The sequence below is a fragment of the Lepisma saccharinum genome, chromosome 2 (genome assembly GCF_977018435.1).
Source record: "Lepisma saccharinum chromosome 2, izLepSacc3.1, whole genome shotgun sequence".
Classification (NCBI taxonomy): Eukaryota; Metazoa; Arthropoda; class Insecta; order Zygentoma; family Lepismatidae; genus Lepisma; species Lepisma saccharinum.
This window is the reverse complement of record NC_139230.1, coordinates 52713948-52734114: the sequence shown is the minus strand read 5'-3', so window position 1 is coordinate 52734114 and position 20167 is coordinate 52713948. Positions and strand designations below refer to the sequence as shown.

Here is a 20167-nt window from a genome sequence, read left to right as displayed (position 1 = left end):
CTCTTGTGCCATGTCACTTTCTCTCTCTCTCTCGTTCGCCACTAAACAATCCTGCAAGTAATGGGAACTAGATACTCTCTCACATTTCTTGGTAGATCAACCTTTGATCTTTTTTAAAAAATAAAATATAAAAAAAAACAACATGACAATACATACACATCATCATCCACCACGCATGTCCAGGATTCTTTTTTTTTGGGCGGTGGCCTAAAATAGCACTTATATAATAACTTTCAATGCATGTATCTGTAGCTAAGTATATCAACTGTGAGTACTGTATTGATAGAGAACTGGGCATTAACGCAGTTGGATATTTTTCAGTTTTGCTATTTCGTCGTTCAAAATTAGGTCCCTTAATGCGTTTCGACTTTGTTGCAAACAGATTTAGCATTTTCTCTGGTGTAGTCTGTATCTTCTCCATATGCAGTTATCATCATTAGGTTATTAAGGTGTCCTAGAATGCACGTGTTTCTTAAATATAAGGTGCCATCCAATGAAAAGGTCCATTTCCATGTACAGAGATTATTACTGACATTGACTACACCATATGAGGTAAGGCACTTATCCCACTTGGGTACCAACTGATGAATGCCTTGGTAGATGAAGTCCTTGGGTTGTGAGGCAAACCATTCTCTCACTGCCACCTGCAGATCTGCGTCCGACGGATAGCGGCGTCCTCTGAGGTGTTTCTTCATTGGGCTGAAAATGTGGAAATCACATGGACTCAAGTCAGGACTGTAAGCTGGGTCGTTGAGCACTTCCCAACCGAAGGAATTCAACAGGTCCTGTGTCTGAATGGCGACATAGGGAAGAGCATTATCGTGGAGTAAAATGATGCCTGTGAAGAGCTTGCCGGATCGCTTATGCTTTATTGCTATCCGCAGACGACGCAGTGTTTCGCAGTACGTGTTGGCATTAAGTGTGTCCTTTTGGAAGAAACTCCACTAGCAGGGTCCACGGTCACCATGATCTTGCTGCCTGATGTTGTTGCCCGAGAACGATTTCTCTGCAGTAGCAGTGGTGGTGACAGAAAAGGTTCAAAGAAATCACAGAGGTCTGTAGATCTTTGGTAAGAGATGCTTGCTACACTGAACAGGTGATTCAATCACATTAGTTCGTCGCTTCTGTCACAATTCTTTTCCCACTATTCGCAACAGAGACTTCAGCCTCAATAATGATAAAGTATGAAAGCGAGCAACTTTGTTATCTCGTTTCGACGCTACGAACTCTTCAAAAACAGTAATGTTTACCCTCTATCTAGTTACGAACCCTTCAAAAACACTAATTTTTAGCCTCTATATGGTGTGTGAATTAATTTTTTGATCTTGGGTGGGGTGGGGGTTCCCAGATGTTTATTTCATTGCTGGATATAGGGCCTCCCCGATGGCGCAGTGGTAGCGTCTTCGCCTTGTAATCAAGGGGTCCCGGGTTCGATACCCAGTGGAGGCACAAGTGGTTCGGATCCCACTTTAAACTGTAGGTCCAGTCCCGATTAGCCTTACTGTGCATAGAGTGGACTAAAAACAACAAATCAACCATCATTGTTGGATATAGTTGTTTTCATGTAGAAATAAGAGTAAAAATAATAGAAGAAAAATTTTAAATAATATAAAAACTACACATTAAAACAAATGTCTTTCACTACTTGCTGTAACTATAATTCTCATTTATCGCATACTGAATCAAATATATGTAAAAAATTATTTCGTTCTGCAGAAAATTGAACTGCTTTTAACACCTAATCCGGAATTTAAAAAAAAATAATTAACATTTGTAGCACACACTCCTTACATATTATATGAACATTCTGAAACAGTCCATCAGCTCTGTGTTTTTATATACGAATTTTATATTAGAACAACGAAGCACTTGCAGGTGTAAATTTCACAGTCCTTCGAACATTTTTTACGTATTTATATATTTATAAAACCAACTTAAAATATCGTTAAGTAATGATAATATTATACTGGTATATATTTTCATTTTCATAATTCTTACATGCGGCATGATCGATTGCATTGATGACATTTCAAGCATGAAACAATACCGGTATCATGAATAATTTAGCATTTAAAAATGTAATTGAAAGAATTGTACTACATCATTAAGAATGATTATTAAATTGTTACGGGATAAGAGATTGTTACGCTCTAGACAGGGCGAAGCCACCCCATCTTACATCAGGCATTTATCACCTACATATATAGTTTTGCATTAAATGATAGATCTCTATAGGTCACACTACTTAGGGCCAACGTTACATTGGTTGGTCACACTATCTGTTCGTAGCATTCTAAAAATATTGTCGTGTTTCCTACAGAAAAAACATCAATTTGTGCCATATAGTTGCATACATGCAATGAGGTGGGATGTCTTTTCTCGAGGTGTCGTAACATTGAAACAAGGCCTCTATGAGCAAAACGTTACTACGAAAAGTTGTTCCGTCTTGAAGCCATCTGTTCACCGTGAAAGTATGTTACAACATTTCTACTTCGGCTCATTTACATCGCATTTCTGCCTCTTTGGGTAATCGCAACTATGAGGAAGAATTACACTGATAATATGAGTGACATAAAACAGTGACATATCCACGCCTTACCCAGGATTTGAAACTTGAATTTTTGGCTTCCTAACGTGTTACGTTGTTTACTCAGCCAGAGAGGAGGGCTGTGCAGTACACACAATGCACAACACCTTCATGAGAAATAGCGTGGGAGGGGCGACATTTTTATACCGACCTGGGGGCGGTGTGATAACTGTGCCAACTCTACAGAAAAAAAAATTATCAAGCCGTCAAGAAGAAACCGGTACAAATGATCAACGTGTGTGAGCTACTTCAAGAAGATTAATTACATATTTCTTGTAAAAGTGCAGGACTGATTAATCATAGTTGTTTCTAGTGACAAATTATTGCCTCTTTTTCTACTGTGAATTTTTGGTGATTTTCTCTTAGAGCTTCCAAGGTCTGTATTCCTTGGCACTTTGTCTCGTCTTTCTTTCTCATTTATCATTCTGTCAGAGGCGCACATATGGCCCTGCTTCGGTTATGTTGTATTCAGCCATTAGTTCTTGCCATCATTTCCAAGATCAAAGATCTCGAGAAACTGTCAGGACCACGCTGCATATTGGAAGAGAAAGGCTTTCTACTGCTGGATGCAAATCAGCAAGTAAAAATGCCGATAGGTAGATCAGTTTTTAATAGGGTAAAGTACACTTGTTTTCATTAGAAAACGTTAAGGGAAAATAAAAGTGGAAAGGGAGTACAAAATTAATGAAAGTAACAAGAAAACTTGACGACGAAATCGAAAAGAGTTGTTACGAAAGGATATGTTTTTTCAATAGCTAGAGATTATTCAACAAGTTATTGTTGAAATGGTTACTTCACTTTGGATTCCATGCAAGACCAAGCATTATTTCAACAGGGCTGCTTCCAATTCACTCCTTGAGGTGCTTTTTTTGAAACAAAAACTTCACTTATCTTTGCAGCACAATTATGAGAAGAGGAATCATAATTAGTTTTATGATAGTATTCTTATTGATTCAATACTTGGATCACATTAAGAAAGCATTATACTCAAATCGTGTGCAAAGTCCTACAACTATATTTGATAGTTAACTAAAACAGAATGGAATCATTAGAATTGATAATTATTCTTGATATAAAATATTATGTATATAAAATGACCCTTCTTTCTAAATAAAACTTTCATTACGTTCTAAAATTGCTGTAGACTAATCAAGAGGATGAGATTGGACTAATAATTTAGAAATAGGAAATAAGAGATGGCTTGTCGAACCAGAGGCTTGCCGCCTTGGTGGTCAAGCGCCTTGTACAGTACAGTCAAACTACGATCCTGCTGCAAGTGGTTCCAGGTTCAAGTCTTGACCTCAGCATGACATTTATTTGTGAGTGTCCTTTCATCACTTTCATGCATTTGGTCTTCGTCCCGATAATCCAAAGTGACAGAAAATGACACAAAATAATAAAAGTAAAATTCGAATCTGGGACTCCTGGTGTTCTTGGAAATCTTGGAGTCGAACACATACATTCTTAGCCCATTAGTCTACAATACCGTTTAAACACGATCGTACTTACTTGCTGCTTTTAAAAGAATGGTGTAACGCAGCCATTTAGCATCCCTTGAATTCACACTTCCCTTTTTTTTGCCTTCCAGTATACCTTGTCGCTTTACTGAAACCATAATTATGATTCTTCACGAATCTACGGAGTCTTATAATCAAGGGGTCCCGTGTTCGATACCCGGTACAGTGGTTCGGATCACACTTAAAACCGTAGGTCCAGTCCCGACTAGCCTATCTGACACATAATGTGGACTTATAAAACAAAACTCAGCAAAACACTCAAAGCTACGAACCCAATTTTTATCCTGTATATTCGCAGCCATGTGTTACAGATTTATGGTTGTCACTCCCGTATATTTTCTTCTGTCGCAAAGCACTAAAACCGACAATAGGCTGTGAAAGTATTATAATGAAATCAGAGCAAAGTCGCTGGATTCAGCGCCTTCTCAAACATGTAGCATATTCTTTTTCATGTTTTGTATTGAAGAAGGACTTCACACCCAAAAAGGCGCCTGTTACATTGGTTGGCTGCATACGCTGCCCTTAGAATACTGAAAATGTTAGTTTTCCGATATAAAATATAAGTGGTCGTGTCAATAGTGATTCTGTGCCGAATGGCGGCATGTATACAAGATTACGTTTGCACTACATATAATTTAATATAAACATGCAGAGTATATACTGTAATAAGGATAAGACAACCTTACCTGGCTCAGGCTGCACACGGAGTGTTTAATTCCTGGATCGAATGGATGCTCGTTGTAGGAAGCGCTATGGCGTCTAATGCTCAAACTGTAAGTGCTATAAACCCATCCTTCGTTGGACTCCATGACAAGTATAGATATTTTATTAAGGCCCACGCCAAGTGTTGTGTTCAGGGAGCTGAAAATGAAGGTTATTTATTATTAAACAATATTGGCTATCTGCACTTGGTTCTTGCATTCAAGAAATAACTTTGACATGTAGCAATATCTTAAATGTGTATATTAATTTAAAACATAGAATGAGAGATTTCATCTAGTGAAATTTATCAAAGAATAAGAATCAAGTAGTCTTATGAGAGTAGCGAAAAAACACTAATGATTTTGTACATGTACCATTATGTACACTGTTTTGAACCTGTACATTGTAAAGAACCTTAGTAGGCTGAACACATTTTTGGCACGAACACTATTTTAAATTTCGTCCTTCTAGCTATTATAGTTTATGAGGAATCAATGCACAATGACAGCAATCACTAATGGATAAAGCTACAACATTGGTGAATGCAATTCAATATAGGTGTTTAAAGAATTTCAACTTATACGAAGAGTTTAAATGGCAATAGGTGTAGAAATCTGATCACTAAGCTACCGCAGGAAATCGAAAAACGACTAGAACAATACAACTAATAGTAAAAACATCGGAAAATTCCTTTGGATCTTCAAGTTATAATATTATGAAATGGACTGTTCCAGGATGGCCTATGGAGAAGTTTCTAGAATTTTAAACATCTTCAGTAGGCAGAGATCTAGAATGTGTGAGGCCCTACCTGCACATTTCCTAAATGAATGCAATATCTTTAATTGATTTGCAAAGAAAGTAAAGTGTTAGTATTATTTGTGCTTTAATTCTTTGAACAAGATTTGTTGAGCCATTACAAATGGATTGTTAAATTTTCATTTCGGTTACTATTGTTGATAGATTTGCTTTATTTACCTCGCTTTTCTGCTACTTTTTGGCTAAGCGCGAAGATGAGGATAAGTAATCATGGACGTCCGCAGGATTTTTTCCAGGGAGGGGCAAGGAAGGTATTTTTTTCCAGGGGGGGGGGCAAACAAGTCACATTTCCCCCAAAAGAGTGTGGATCTCTAAAACAACATTGCATAAATTTGAATTTATGGTGTTAATGCAATAATTAACACATATTATTCTGGCTAAAATGAAATTATATATGTGAAATACATAATTTTTGGTTGACTTTCATTCTCCAGAGGGGGGGGCACGGCCCCCCCTTGCCCCCCCCTTGCGGACGCCCATGTAAGTAATGATATGATGAAACTGATGAAGGAACACTCACAAAGAACACCCAAACTACAGCGCCTTGAATAACGTAGTGTGGAAAACGGCACAGTTCTGCGCGCTCTGGCAGGTTCCATTCGAAAATAATCCGCTAGAGGCGCTGCTGTTGACCCCGGTGCTTGGTGTTCGACTGCTTATAATGGAAGTAAATGGAGTTTTCGCTGCAACGTCTGATTCTTTTACATGAAGCATTTCTATGAATGTAATAATTGCTATGATATTTGGTACAGTGGTTGCGAAGATATTAACGAACATTCTAGACAGTCGACCACGTCCTGTTATCGTCATACTTTCGTTAATAATACGCGAGACAAAATACGCGTGGAATATTCTTGGCAACTAAATTTTTGTGTATGAATTAGGTTCATTATTATTATCATCTTCATCATTTCTTTTAAACATATACACACTGAAGCATTTGTATTTTAGATATTTACTGTCTCTTATCTTCCGCTTTAAACTAATCGCGGCGATGATGATAATGATAATTCCATGAAACGACAAGGGGAACCCCACAAAACTTTCTTAGTGTCATCGACATGAGTGTAAGGGAACATTCAAACCAATGGGACAAGCGACACGGGATGTTCACACTGTCACACTAGTGACACACACTTCCAGACTGTAAAATAGCATTCATTGCACATGAGGGTCGAAACAGCAAACGACGCGTTCATATGGCGCTAGAGGCGCTGCTGTTGACCCCGGTGTTTGGTGTTCGACTGCTTATAATGGAAGTAAATGGAGTTTTCGATGCAACGTCTGATTCTTTTACATAAAGCATTTCTATGAATGTGATAATTGCTATGATATTTGGTACACTGGTTGCGAAGATATTAACGAACATTCTAGACAGTCGACCACGTCCTGTTATCGTCATACTTTCGTTAATAATACGGGAGAAAAAATGCTCTTGGCAACTAAATTTTTGTGTATGAATTAGGTTCGTTATTATTATCATCATCATTTCTTTTAAAGATATACACACTTTTTGAAATTTACTGTCTCTTTTCTTCCGCTTTAAACTAATCGCAGTGATGATAATAATGATGATTCCATGAAACGACAAGGGGAACCCCACAAAACTTTCTTAGTGCCATCGACATGAGTGTAAGGAAACTTTCAAACCAATGGGACAAGTGACACGGGATGTTCACACTGTCACACTAGTGACACACACTTCCAGACTGTAAAATAGTATTCATTGCACATGAGGGTCCAAACAGCAAACGACGCGTTCATATGGCGTATTCGCGTGCTACTTGTTAGTTAGTTCGGTCGGAAAGCTCCTTAAAGGAAGGGTGCTCAGACCGAAGCGACGCGCTACAGGGGGAGTTCCCAACTAAGTGACGAGCGACATGGTGCGTCTATTGGCAAGCGTTCGCTGCTAATTGTGCGAACAACAGATAGGCGACACGAAAAACCGCACATTACAACAACAGATCTAGGCGACACGATAAGTCACACGTGTCGCTTTGTCGCTTGTGCATCGCTCAAACTGGGCCATTCCCTCAATAGCTTGCAACATGTTGCCGTGGTTTGTTGTTCGCGCATGCGCGATGCAATGAGTGTCTTGCTTTAGGGAGATTGCGCACCAAAGCGAAAAGGAGCACGCGACACTTTTCGCTTGAGGATTTCACGAACCGAACGCTGGCCTGTGCTTCCCGTCCTGCCGCTACGATGTGAAATGTTGCTCTTGATTGGCTCGTTTCCAAGCAACATGTGTCGCTTCGGTGTGAAAGTTGACTTGGACCGAAAGACCCGTGTCGCTTTGGTGTGAAATCCTCGTATCGTTTGTCGCGTGTCGCTTTGGTGTAAAATCTTCTTGTGGAAACGGTGCAGTCAGAGCTTGTGCCCCTACGGTTCGAAAGCCTGCATTGATTACGGACTGCTCGCTTCCAAGCGACACTTGTGGTTTGTCGCCTCGGTATGAAATATCTCTCAGGATACTATTTATATTCTAATAACATAGAAAAATAAAGCTCTAGTACACAATCCAACACCTGACGTCCGGAATCACTTTGCGTTGTTTCTTCTTGTGTTACGCATGCTATTTATTTATGAATTTTGTTTTACTTTTCTTTCCAAATTAATGTCATTTCGTGACTGCAAATCACTCCACAAATATAACTGTTTCCATCAATTCACGTACCTCCTTTCAAGACAAACAAATCTACATAATATATTCCAAAAAGTAACAACGCCGCATTACTTTCATAAGAAAATTAGCACCGACATTGATCGCACTGCCATCTACGTTTCTCATCCGTCTGGGGAACCAGTTTCTTGGGTCGTTTTCCACACTACGTTATTCAAGGCGTTGTACCCAAACTCAGGCTGAGATTCGAACCCGAGACCCCTGGCGTCATAGAGCGCTGTGCTAACCACTACGCCACGCTGGTTGGCGGTTCGATTAGTATCAATGGATCAGTTGGTGGAATTACACAGTTCTAAATTGAGAAATGTTTGTTTTTTGGTCACTTTATGAAGTTGAGAAAATTGCTTGAGACAGCCTGAGGTTTCTTTTCCTTTAAATACTATTCTTCAAATGTTCCACATAAATTAGGAATTATATTCGCGCTCCTGTCTCTTTAATTCGTTGCTTCTCACTTTGTGCGGTTGAAGCTAAATCTCTGAATATTGGCCACACTCAGTCTGCTACAAACCTCCATTAAGACTGAATAGGAACTACTGGTTGAGTGCACTCAAATAGTGCGAACACGTTACATCCATTTTTGTTCATTTCCCAATCAATGAAACGATGCCGCCTCCATTTGTCATCCGATTTTCAGAAATCTTTCCCCTTCGAGCCGAAATCGAGAGAAATATGTGATTAATTTTTAAAAAAGGGAACACGAAAAATTTTGCACTTTTGCTCAGGATCAATGTGATTTTCGACTCCTACGGGAGATTTCACACCCATGCGACAAGCTACAAATGTCGCTTGTCACTTGACTTCACCAAACGTATGTAGACTTGTGCAATGTATCATGACTCTACGGTGTGAAACGTTCCTGTTCATTGGTTCGTTCACATGTGTCTCGTGTCGCTTCTGTGTGAAATCTACCTTAATTCTGAAAGACACAAGAAGTCTGTGATTTGTAAACAGAATCTTTCTTTTCCTGTAACAAATCATATATTTGGATTCTTGATTTAATAAACCGTTTCAATGACTAGGTTTAGTTTCTAAAGTTTGTGGTTTTTATGACAAATGTTACATTGCTTGAAGCAAAAGAAAAATAATTTGCATAAAGCAAAGATCTTAAGAGAATTCAATAAGATATGCACACACACACACATACAAGACATTAATATTTAATAAAATAATTATGGTATTTTCTGTATGAATGTGTATCAGTTCTTCAATAACAAATCAATTGGCACTTTCTGCAAGAATAAAGAGAAACTATCCCTTTAAAAGCTTAGTATTCAAGATTTTCTCATCATTATGTAAACCCCTCGTTTAAAATGAAGTAAAGAGTGAATATTACATTTTCCAATGTTGCACTTCCTATTCCCGTAATGTTCCTATGGTGACCGAGAAAGTTGAGTGGTCGACTCAGGCTCTCATGACCCACCGAATATATTCGGGACCATAAGTGTTCCTTTTCAAATTTCATGAAGTAATTCATCCTCGTCGTTGCGATTAACTAAAATAGGCAGAAAAGTTACGTAAAATAAGAAAAAGGTATGGAAATACGAACATCACTCGTGTAAACTTTCTTCATGAAACTATTTCACAAAGACAACACACAGTTTACGGAATTTAAATTTCGTGATATTTGTAGAGCACTTCGTTCAACATAAGATATTTGAGTCCATAAATATAGTACATATACATATGTGCTTTTCTCGGCCGGAGCTCACAGGGTAAAATATTATTTTCTTCTAGAGAGTCGAAAATTTTCAATGAAAATTTTTAGATAATGTTATCTCGAATTTAATATGTGAAAATCACGGCGATGGACATCGTCAGTAGAATGACAGCACTATGTTCCTACGCGTCAGCAAAAATTTGATGCGCCTGGTGTTATGTTACATCCGGTGTAGCGGGGTACGAGCGATTTTATTGTTGAGTCAGCAGAACGTGTCTGATCACGTTGAAGGCATCGGAAGCGGTGGGGGAGGGGGTCAATGGATTTGTCACGTTGTTTCTTGATGTATGCTAACCTAACACGTGCGTATGTTTGTGTGTGTGTGGAGGAAATGCGCGCGCAACCATTGCGTATGATTCAAAGACATGAAGAAATGATTTAAAGATGGCGCCGAAGGTGCTTTACCCCGAAAGCTTAGCGGCTAAGGTTATTGCTCTGTAAAACAAGAGGCATCGAGGGTTCGATTCCTGGTAGAGTCAATATTGATTGATTGATAGATTGAGTTAGTTTTTTAAGTCCGTTTTATGCACGGCAAAACTAATCAGGATTGGAGCTACAGTTGAAAAGTGGTGATTCGGACCACTATGTGCCTCCACCGAGTATCGAATCTGGGACCCCTTGATTACAAGTCGACGATGTCAATATTGAATGGTCTCGATTAGCCTGGGTGTAAATAAAGGCAACAAAATGGTTGAGTTCGAAAATCGAGTTGGGTTAGTGGTTAATGTTGTCATCTGGCAATGAAGAGGTCGCGGGTTCGATTCTCTAGGTAGTTAAATTAGGCCAATTGTTTAGTCCCGCCATTATAGGTCCCCGATTAGTCCATCTGTGCATAAATAGTGATTGAATAAAATCAATATGGCGGCCTTTTGTTAGTGGTTAATGTTGTCGCCTGGTAATGAAGAGGTCGCGGGTTCGATTCTCTAGGTAGTTAAATGAGGCCAATTGTTTTGTCCCGCCATTATAGGTCCCGATTAGTCCATCTGTGCATAAATAGTATTTGAATAAAATCAATATGGCGGCCGCGTTTTGTGTTTAGCGGCGGCGGCGACCGGGGCGCGGCGCGGGGCGCGGGGGGGGGGTGTTTTTTATTCCGCGAGATGTTTCAACCAAGTGGTTGAGGGTTCGATTCCCAATGTTGGTGAAAATTGGATATTCAATTGTATTTGTTTAAAAGTCCCGATTAGCTTTTTGTGCACAAAGAGAAAATGAACTAATTGGAAATAGGATATTTATGCTGTAATGAAAAGGTCCCGGGTTCGATTCACAATGTCAAACTGGCTGATAATGATGTTGTTTTTAAAATAAAATAAAAAAGAAGTGTGTTGAGTCCCCATTAGTATTTATGCAGAAACAGATATTAAAAATCAAAACAAAATGGCTGTGACTGGTGTTTAGTATTCGAAAGGTTCCAGGTTCGAGTTCCTAGTTATAATTTTTTTTTTTTTTTAGTTTACAGAATTAGTCCCCATTTATTGCGTTTTGGCGAACACGTCCTCCCCCTTTGTGGCATTTGGACATGTTGGAGATATACATAGAAATTGTTGTCAAAGTGCCTAATAATGATTTTCTGTTTAAATAAAAAAGATGTGTGTTATCAGTCCCGATTAGCACGAACAGATATTCAAAAAGCAAAACAAAATAGCTGATATTGTTGTTTAGTATTCAAAAGGTTTTGGGGTCCAATGCTGGCAAATTTGCAGAATAACATTGATTTGTTTAAAAAGTGAGTTACTATTCCCGATTATTTTTGATACACAAATAGAAAATGCGTAACCAAGGGGGCTAATGTTGGCGTTTTTTAACGGAGTCCCGATTAACCGTAATGCATAAAGCTGTTTCAACGAATATCGAACCTGGAACCTTTTGATTACAATGCAAAGACTTTACCACTAATGTATGCTATGTTTTAAAACCAAAAATAAATAATAGTATCGAATTTTTAAAAAAATGCGTTACCAGTCTCGATTAGCCATTATGCACAAACAGATGTGTTTTGAAACCAAAGGGGGGTCGAGGGTTCGATTACAAATGGGTATGTGTGTTGAGGAAACTAAAGGTCAACAGGCATGGAAAGTTTTTATTCGCCATCTCAAAATAAGTTTTTGGGCTTGGTACAGGTAGCTTTTTGTAGAAAGCTCCACAACGACATCAACGTGGCTACCATCTGTGGGGGCCTCTTTTTTTTTTAAGTTGGAGAGGGGCACAAAGCCGTTTGTACCATACAACGTTGCACCGAAGAACCAACTTGTCAACTAGTCACTCACTCCATTATTAAAGTGCACAACATAATATCAGATTTGCACTGATAATAAGCAAAAAATTATAGCGGCTGCATAATTATATTTCAATGACAGCAAATGGTTTCAAATGAATGGTTTTCAGTTTTATTTTTTACTAAGTAACAGATTTGGTAATGAAAAGCTTTAACATTTGCATATAATATGAGATTTGTTTTGGTATCCAGTTTGTATGTTGACCAAATCACAGATATACTATTACTAAGGATAGCATTAACTTAATCTAATAAAAATATATTCCACTGCATTACAAAATTAACTTATTCTGTTTTCTGTTGTTTGAATCCATATGGTAAAGTCTCGAAATTTGATGCACATATTTTTCTTTTGGTATATACCACCTGAAAAACCCTTATTTCCGGCTTACTAACAACGGAATGTGTTTTTGTGCGTACGATTTTGTTCGAGTTGAGTAAAGTTAAAGAGGAGGTGTTGTTGAGAATAGCATTGGTGAGTGATTCGAAATTGATTGTGCTGCTGTTTTTATGGTTTAGACATATGCCTTTCACCTTGCAAACAGTAGTAACATTAGTATTGTCTGGATTTACTACCTCAAATGCATAACTTTTCGGCCCACTGGATGAAAATGCTCTGATATAAGCATTTTTCCCATAGAGTTCTAGTTCATTTGTTAACTCCCCTAGGTAGTCTCCAACACGCAGATCAACATCACCTGGCCTTTGAATATAAATAACACTATCGGTATCATAGTACAATACATTTTCGCCTAATGTATCCAAATATTCATAAAGCTCTAATCGTGCATGTGTTGTAGTGTATGCTGCAATAACTACATTTACAGTCGATAATGGAAGTGCAGATTCTTCGAGATATTGCCAGTGAACTATCAACATATCTTCATTTATAGGTATAACTTGATGTACTTCAACATTGGGATTTTCTAGTTTATCGAAAAAATCCTTAGGATTGTTGATAATACTAACTTGACCAGGGTTTTCTCTCTGTCCAAATTTACCCCAAAATGAATTCAGCATAAGTTTTGCTAAGCTTCGTAATCCAGGATTAGCACATATTCTGTTTTCATCCAACAACACACCCTCTTTTTCAAAATAGTCAGCTATGTATTTTTTTTTGGATTCTTCATCAATACACCACAATGGCCAGCCGCTTGCTTCAACTTTTGCTTTGAGAAATGTATTGATGTACTCTGCAAAAACACCACCTGATTTTTTTGCAGGATCATATTGTTCAACATTATATTCCCATACCTCATGTAATTCTAAAATTTCGTATTTCTTTTGAACTGCCTTCTGAACTTCATCCACAACCCAGGTTCCAGTTATAGCTCTTTCCCTAGCAGTATGGTTACATTCCGCCTGGTTTATTTCATCGGCACAAGTTCTACATAGAGGGAAAGTTAATTTTGAATTGGTTCGATATGGTAACACAGGATGGTACAGATCTCTCGGTGGAAGTATTGTTGCTTTGACAAGCCCTTCAAAAGAATAAATATCGGGGCATTCTTCCCCCACATAAATTTTCACCGGATGGCCAACTGGAAACTTTTTAACTTTGCAACAATAAGGGTACAGGCTACATACATCCTTATATTGAATTGTTTCATTTTCTTTCACAGTGTAATGTAGTTTGGTAGCATTAGTTCTACCACCATAAAACGCCTCCCGGGGAATTATGGGGGCTTTAATTGATAACGGATGTTTTTCAACATAATGTTTCATGGTTTTGTTATTTCTCAACTGCTGGTGAAATTCGCACCCCCACATCTCATGGACAATGTAGTTAAGTGCTTTTAATCTGGTAATTTTATTTTCTGTTCTTTCATACCGAAAAGACAAAGTATCATATGGGTCATCATGAAGAGGTTCTGTACGTGAAGTAGGGAAACATTTGACACAACCATGTGTTCTGCATCCTTGATATTCAAATACATGCTCTTGCCCCTTTTCATCTTTAAAATATCCATCTACTTTCAAATTTCCTCCAACTTTTACTTCTGGTCCTCTGGCTGCATGTTGGATTTCGATTTTATGTTTTTTTTCCTCCCATACCAACCATTGAATAGCCTCTATAGACTGAATATCACACCATCTGTATCCGTTTTTAGGAATAATTCCTATATGTTCTGCTTTCAAAAATCTTTTACGGAATACTTTATTACAAGCTGAAGCGATGGTGATGGCTTCCAATAATGGGTTCACTGTTGTTTCTTTTTCAAAAGTGGTCATGAATTTCAAACAGGCAGCACGTAGTACATTAACATCTTCTACACAGTATTTTCTCAACTCCTTCTGCATATCGAAAACTACCCCTGTTTTCTGTTGTTCACTATGCCATTCCAAAAAACTGGTTCTCTGATTCTCCATCATAGAATCAACAGCGTAAAATTCAGTACCAGGGATACATCCGACATATTCTTTATTTTTCAAAGTATTAAAAAAAATGAGGAAAATACCCTTTGGACATTGGGAGATCAAATGCTTTCGGTAATTTGTTGAGCGCCATTGGAATAAAGTTGAGAGAATCTATGAAATGGATATTGTGCATCTTCAAAGATAATATTTTGGCTCCATTCATGATCACAGACGGTGTCCATTTCATTTTTTCGATCATAGTTTGCAGTACAAAGTGCGAATCATACCCTCTACTATTGTGTGCAATACACACAATATTGTTAATTTTGGTGCGGTGAGCTGAAACAAATTGCAGAAAATTGTAAACAGGTTCTGTACTATCAAAAATGTGCTGTCTTTTTCCGCATACACTGCACCATTGAGACATATCTTTGTTCTCAATGCAATTATAGCATACATTTTGGCACACCAAAAGATTTGGAATATGCAGAAAATTGTTTTCAGTGCCTTCTAGTTTTGTGTCCTGCCTCGATTCAATATCGTAGAAAACAAGCATTGCTTTTTTTGATATAAGAGAAGATATTTGTTTGCTATAAATTTTTTGGATGTGACATAGATGTTCAGATGGTACCATATTTTTACAGCTGACACAGAATTTCTCTCCACATATATGAGGATTTCTGTTTGTACGGATAGCATACGCTTTCAGGCATTTTTCACAACATTTTACTGTCTGACAAAGAGAGTTTTTTCTATTGTAACATGTTTTATGATTATTGTAACATTTTTGACCATAGAAAAATCTGTTACAATCAGTGCACTTTATTTTGGTTTCTGAAACAGTACATTTGGGCTTTTCTTGGCATTGTGAACAAACAGCTGTACAGGATCCTAGATGTCTAGAAACATGATCATATTTTTTATGGCAAGTTTCACAATAGAAATTAGCGGAGAATGCAGCTGTAAGAGATGTTATAACATTAAAATGGTTGTTTATGTACACCAAATTTAAAGTTTCGCGCCTAGGTAATAAAGGACCTTCATATATCACATCACTCCCGGAAAATCCATTATATACGGTAATCTTGAAATCAGATAAATAGTCCTGAAATTTTTGAATTTCGGTAGTTCCTCCACCACCATTCAAATTTTCCCCAGCTTCTCTGCACAGTTTATCCACTTCTTCTTCCATAACACATTTATGTTGTCTAACATACTGATAACGTTTTTTAGGTTCATTTTTGTAAACATTAATACCTCTTGCTACAACCAACGCATAAGCCAAACACCTGCTATCGGAATTTTTAATAGTTATAATTCCTTTTTTTAGTTTACAGAATTGTTCCCCATTCATTGCATTTTGGCGAACACGTCCTCCCCCTCGTGGCCTTTGGACATGATGGAGATATACATAGAAATTGTTGTCACAAAGAAATGTTGTATTGCTCTGCAATACTTTTTCCAATGCTGCCCACAATATCTCCATATTTACCGCCTGTGCTTCCCGAAAAGATAACCAAAAAGGGCGATCAGGGTGATCTTCATTTCTGATAGTAATACCAACTTGGTCATGCTCGGCCACATCACGTAGAACATATTGGACCAGTTCTTGCAATCCCTCCTGAACCCATATCACCGGATTCTCATTGTGTGGTGCCCCCCGCAGCCGAGCACGCACCATTCGTCCTTCCATATTGAATCTTTGGTAACGCCTTCTTGTCTCTTCTATAACTTCAACATGATGTAACACTGCATCATCGCCACCGCCTACCTGTCATACCGTAGGAATGAATAATTTCTACGCCATTCCTACGCGTCAGCAAAAATTCGATGCGACTGGTGTTATGTTACATCCTGTCGTAGCGGGGTACGAGCGGTTTTAATGTTGAGTCAGCAGAACATTCTACCCCCTCTACCTCTACTGCTATTAACAGCAATCAATCCAGACCCTCTGTCTCTATTTCTAGTGAGACCAACCAACATGTTGAAATGTTTCCTAACAAGTATAACAACCAGGATACAGGGATATTTGGCTGTATTGGAACAACCGATGAAAAATGTGGAGATCTTTTCCATTTAGAATCTGTTTTAGAGACTAAAGAATTGGAGCAATGTACAAATCATATTTCGCCAGTGTTATACCAAATGGTTCTTCGGGATTGTATTCAGGAAGCGGAAGTGTGCAGACAGGTAGGCGGTGGCGATGATGCAGTGTTACATCATGTTGAAGTTATAGAAGAGACAAGAAGGCGTTACCAAAGATTCAATATGGAAGGACGAATGGTGCGTGCTCGGCTGCGGGGGGCACCACACAATGAGAATCCGGTGATATGGGTTCAGGAGGGATTGCAAGAACTGGTCCAATATGTTCTACGTGATGTGGCCGAGCATGACCAAGTTGGTATTACTATCAGAAATGAAGATCACCCTGATCGCCCTTTTTGGTTATCTTTTCGGGAAGCACAGGCGGTAAATATGGAGATATTGTGGGCAGCATTGGAAAAAGTATTGCAGAGCAATACAACATTTCTTTGTGACAACAATTTCTATGTATATCTCCATCATGTCCAAAGGCCACGAGGGGGAGGACGTGTTCGCCAAAATGCAATGAATGGGGAACAATTCTGTAAACTAAAAAAAGGAATTATAACTATTAAAAATTCCGATAGCAGGTGTTTGGCTTATGCGTTGGTTGTAGCAAGAGGTATTAATGTTTACAAAAATGAACCTAAAAAACGTTATCAGTATGTTAGACAACATAAATGTGTTATGGAAGAAGAAGTGGATAAACTGTGCAGAGAAGCTGGGGAAAATTTGAATGGTGGTGGAGGAACTACCGAAATTCAAAAATTTCAGGACTATTTATCTGATTTCAAGATTACCGTATATAATGGATTTTCCGGGAGTGATGTGATATATGAAGGTCCTTTATTACCTAGGCGCGAAACTTTAAATTTGGTGTACATAAACAACCATTTTAATGTTATAACATCTCTTACAGCTGCATTCTCCGCTAATTTCTATTGTGAAACTTGCCATAAAAAATATGATCATGTTTCTAGACATCTAGGATCCTGTACAGCTGTTTGTTCACAATGCCAAGAAAAGCCCAAATGTACTGTTTCAGAAACCAAAATAAAGTGCACTGATTGTAACAGATTTTTCTATGGTCAAAAATGTTACAATAATCATAAAACATGTTACAATAGAAAAAACTCTCTTTGTCAGACAGTAAAATGTTGTGAAAAATGCCTGAAAGCGTATGCTATCCGTACAAACAGAAATCCTCATATATGTGGAGAGAAATTCTGTGTCAGCTGTAAAAATATGGTACCATCTGAACATCTATGTCACATCCAAAAAATTTATAGCAAACAAATATCTTCTCTTATATCAAAAAAAGCAATGCTTGTTTTCTACGATATTGAATCGAGGCAGGACACAAAACTAGAAGGCACTGAAAACAATTTTCTGCATATTCCAAATCTTTTGGTGTGCCAAAATGTATGCTATAATTGCATTGAGAACAAAGATATGTCTCAATGGTGCAGTGTATGCGGAAAAAGACAGCACATTTTTGATAGTACAGAACCTGTTTACAATTTTCTGCAATTTGTTTCAGCTCACCGCACCAAAATTAACAATATTGTGTGTATTGCACACAATAGTAGAGGGTATGATTCGCACTTTGTACTGCAAACTATGATCGAAAAAATGAAATGGACACCGTCTGTGATCATGAATGGAGCCAAAATATTATCTTTGAAGATGCACAATATCCATTTCATAGATTCTCTCAACTTTATTCCAATGGAGCTCAACAAATTACCGAAAACATTTGATCTCCCAATGTCCAAAGGGTATTTTCCTCATTTTTTTTAATACTTTGAAAAATAAAGAATATGTCGGATGTATCCCTGGTACTGAATTTTACGCTGTTGATTCTATGATGGAGAATCAGAGAACCAGTTTTTTGGAATGGCATAGTGAACAACAGAAAACAGGGGTAGTTTTCGATATGCAGAAGGAGTTGAGAAAATACTGTGTAGAAGATGTTAATGTACTACGTGCTGCCTGTTTGAAATTCATGACCACTTTTGAAAAAGAAACAACAGTGAACCCATTATTGGAAGCCATCACCATCGCTTCAGCTTGTAATAAAGTATTCCGTAAAAGATTTTTGAAAGCAGAACATATAGGAATTATTCCTAAAAACGGATACAGATGGTGTGATATTCAGTCTATAGAGGCTATTCAATGGTTGGTATGGGAGGAAAAAAAACATAAAATCGAAATCCAACATGCAGCCAGAGGACCAGAAGTAAAAGTTGGAGGAAATTTGAAAGTAGATGGATATTTTAAAGATGAAAAGGGGCAAGAGCATGTATTTGAATATCAAGGATGCAGAACACATGGTTGTGTCAAATGTTTCCCTACTTCACGTACAGAACCTCTTCATGATGACCCATATGATACTTTGTCTTTTCGGTATGAAAGAACAGAAAATAAAATTACCAGATTAAAAGCACTTAACTACATTGTCCATGAGATGTGGGGGTGCGAATTTCACCAGCAGTTGAGAAATAACAAAACCATGAAACATTATGTTGAAAAACATCCGTTATCAATTAAAGCCCCCATAATTCCCCGGGAGGCGTTTTATGGTGGTAGAACTAATGCTACCAAACTACATTACACTGTGAAAGAAAATGAAACAATTCAATATAAGGATGTATGTAGCCTGTACCCTTATTGTTGCAAAGTTAAAAAGTTTCCAGTTGGCCATCCGGTGAAAATTTATGTGGGGGAAGAATGCCCCGATATTTATTCTTTTGAAGGGCTTGTCAAAGCAACAATACTTCCACCGAGAGATCTGTACCATCCTGTGTTACCATATCGAACCAATTCAAAATTAACTTTCCCTCTATGTAGAACTTGTGCCGATGAAATAAACCAGGCGGAATGTAACCATACTGCTAGGGAAAGAGCTATAACTGGAACCTGGGTTGTGGATGAAGTTCAGAAGGCAGTTCAAAAGAAATACGAAATTTTAGAATTACATGAGGTATGGGAATATAATGTTGAACAATATGATCCTGCAAAAAAATCAGGTGGTGTTTTTGCAGAGTACATCAATACATTTCTCAAAGCAAAAGTTGAAGCAAGCGGCTGGCCATTGTGGTGTATTGATGAAGAATCCAAAAAAAAATACATAGCTGACTATTTTGAAAAAGAGGGTGTGTTGTTGGATGAAAACAGAATATGTGCTAATCCTGGATTACGAAGCTTAGCAAAACTTATGCTGAATTCATTTTGGGGTAAATTTGGACAGAGAGAAAACCCTGGTCAAGTTAGTATTATCAACAATCCTAAGGATTTTTTCGATAAACTAGAAAATCCCAATGTTGAAGTACATCAAGTTATACCTATAAATGAAGATATGTTGATAGTTCACTGGCAATATCTCGAAGAATCTGCACTTCCATTATCGACTGTAAATGTAGTTATTGCAGCA

At 37.9% G+C, this 20167-nt stretch overlaps 1 protein-coding gene across 2 annotated transcripts in view; it reads right to left on the bottom strand.

The window, feature by feature from the left end:
• The window catches only part of LOC145984032 (cadherin-like and PC-esterase domain-containing protein 1), a 516258-nt gene that overhangs the window by 123167 nt on the left and 372924 nt on the right, over positions 1–20167 (bottom strand). For both annotated transcript variants that reach the window (XM_083117366.1, XM_083117365.1), the window contains one exon: positions 4791–4965. In XM_083117366.1, coding sequence (XP_082973492.1) covers positions 4791–4965 — 175 coding nt within the window. The remainder of the gene's footprint in view (positions 1–4790; positions 4966–20167) is intronic.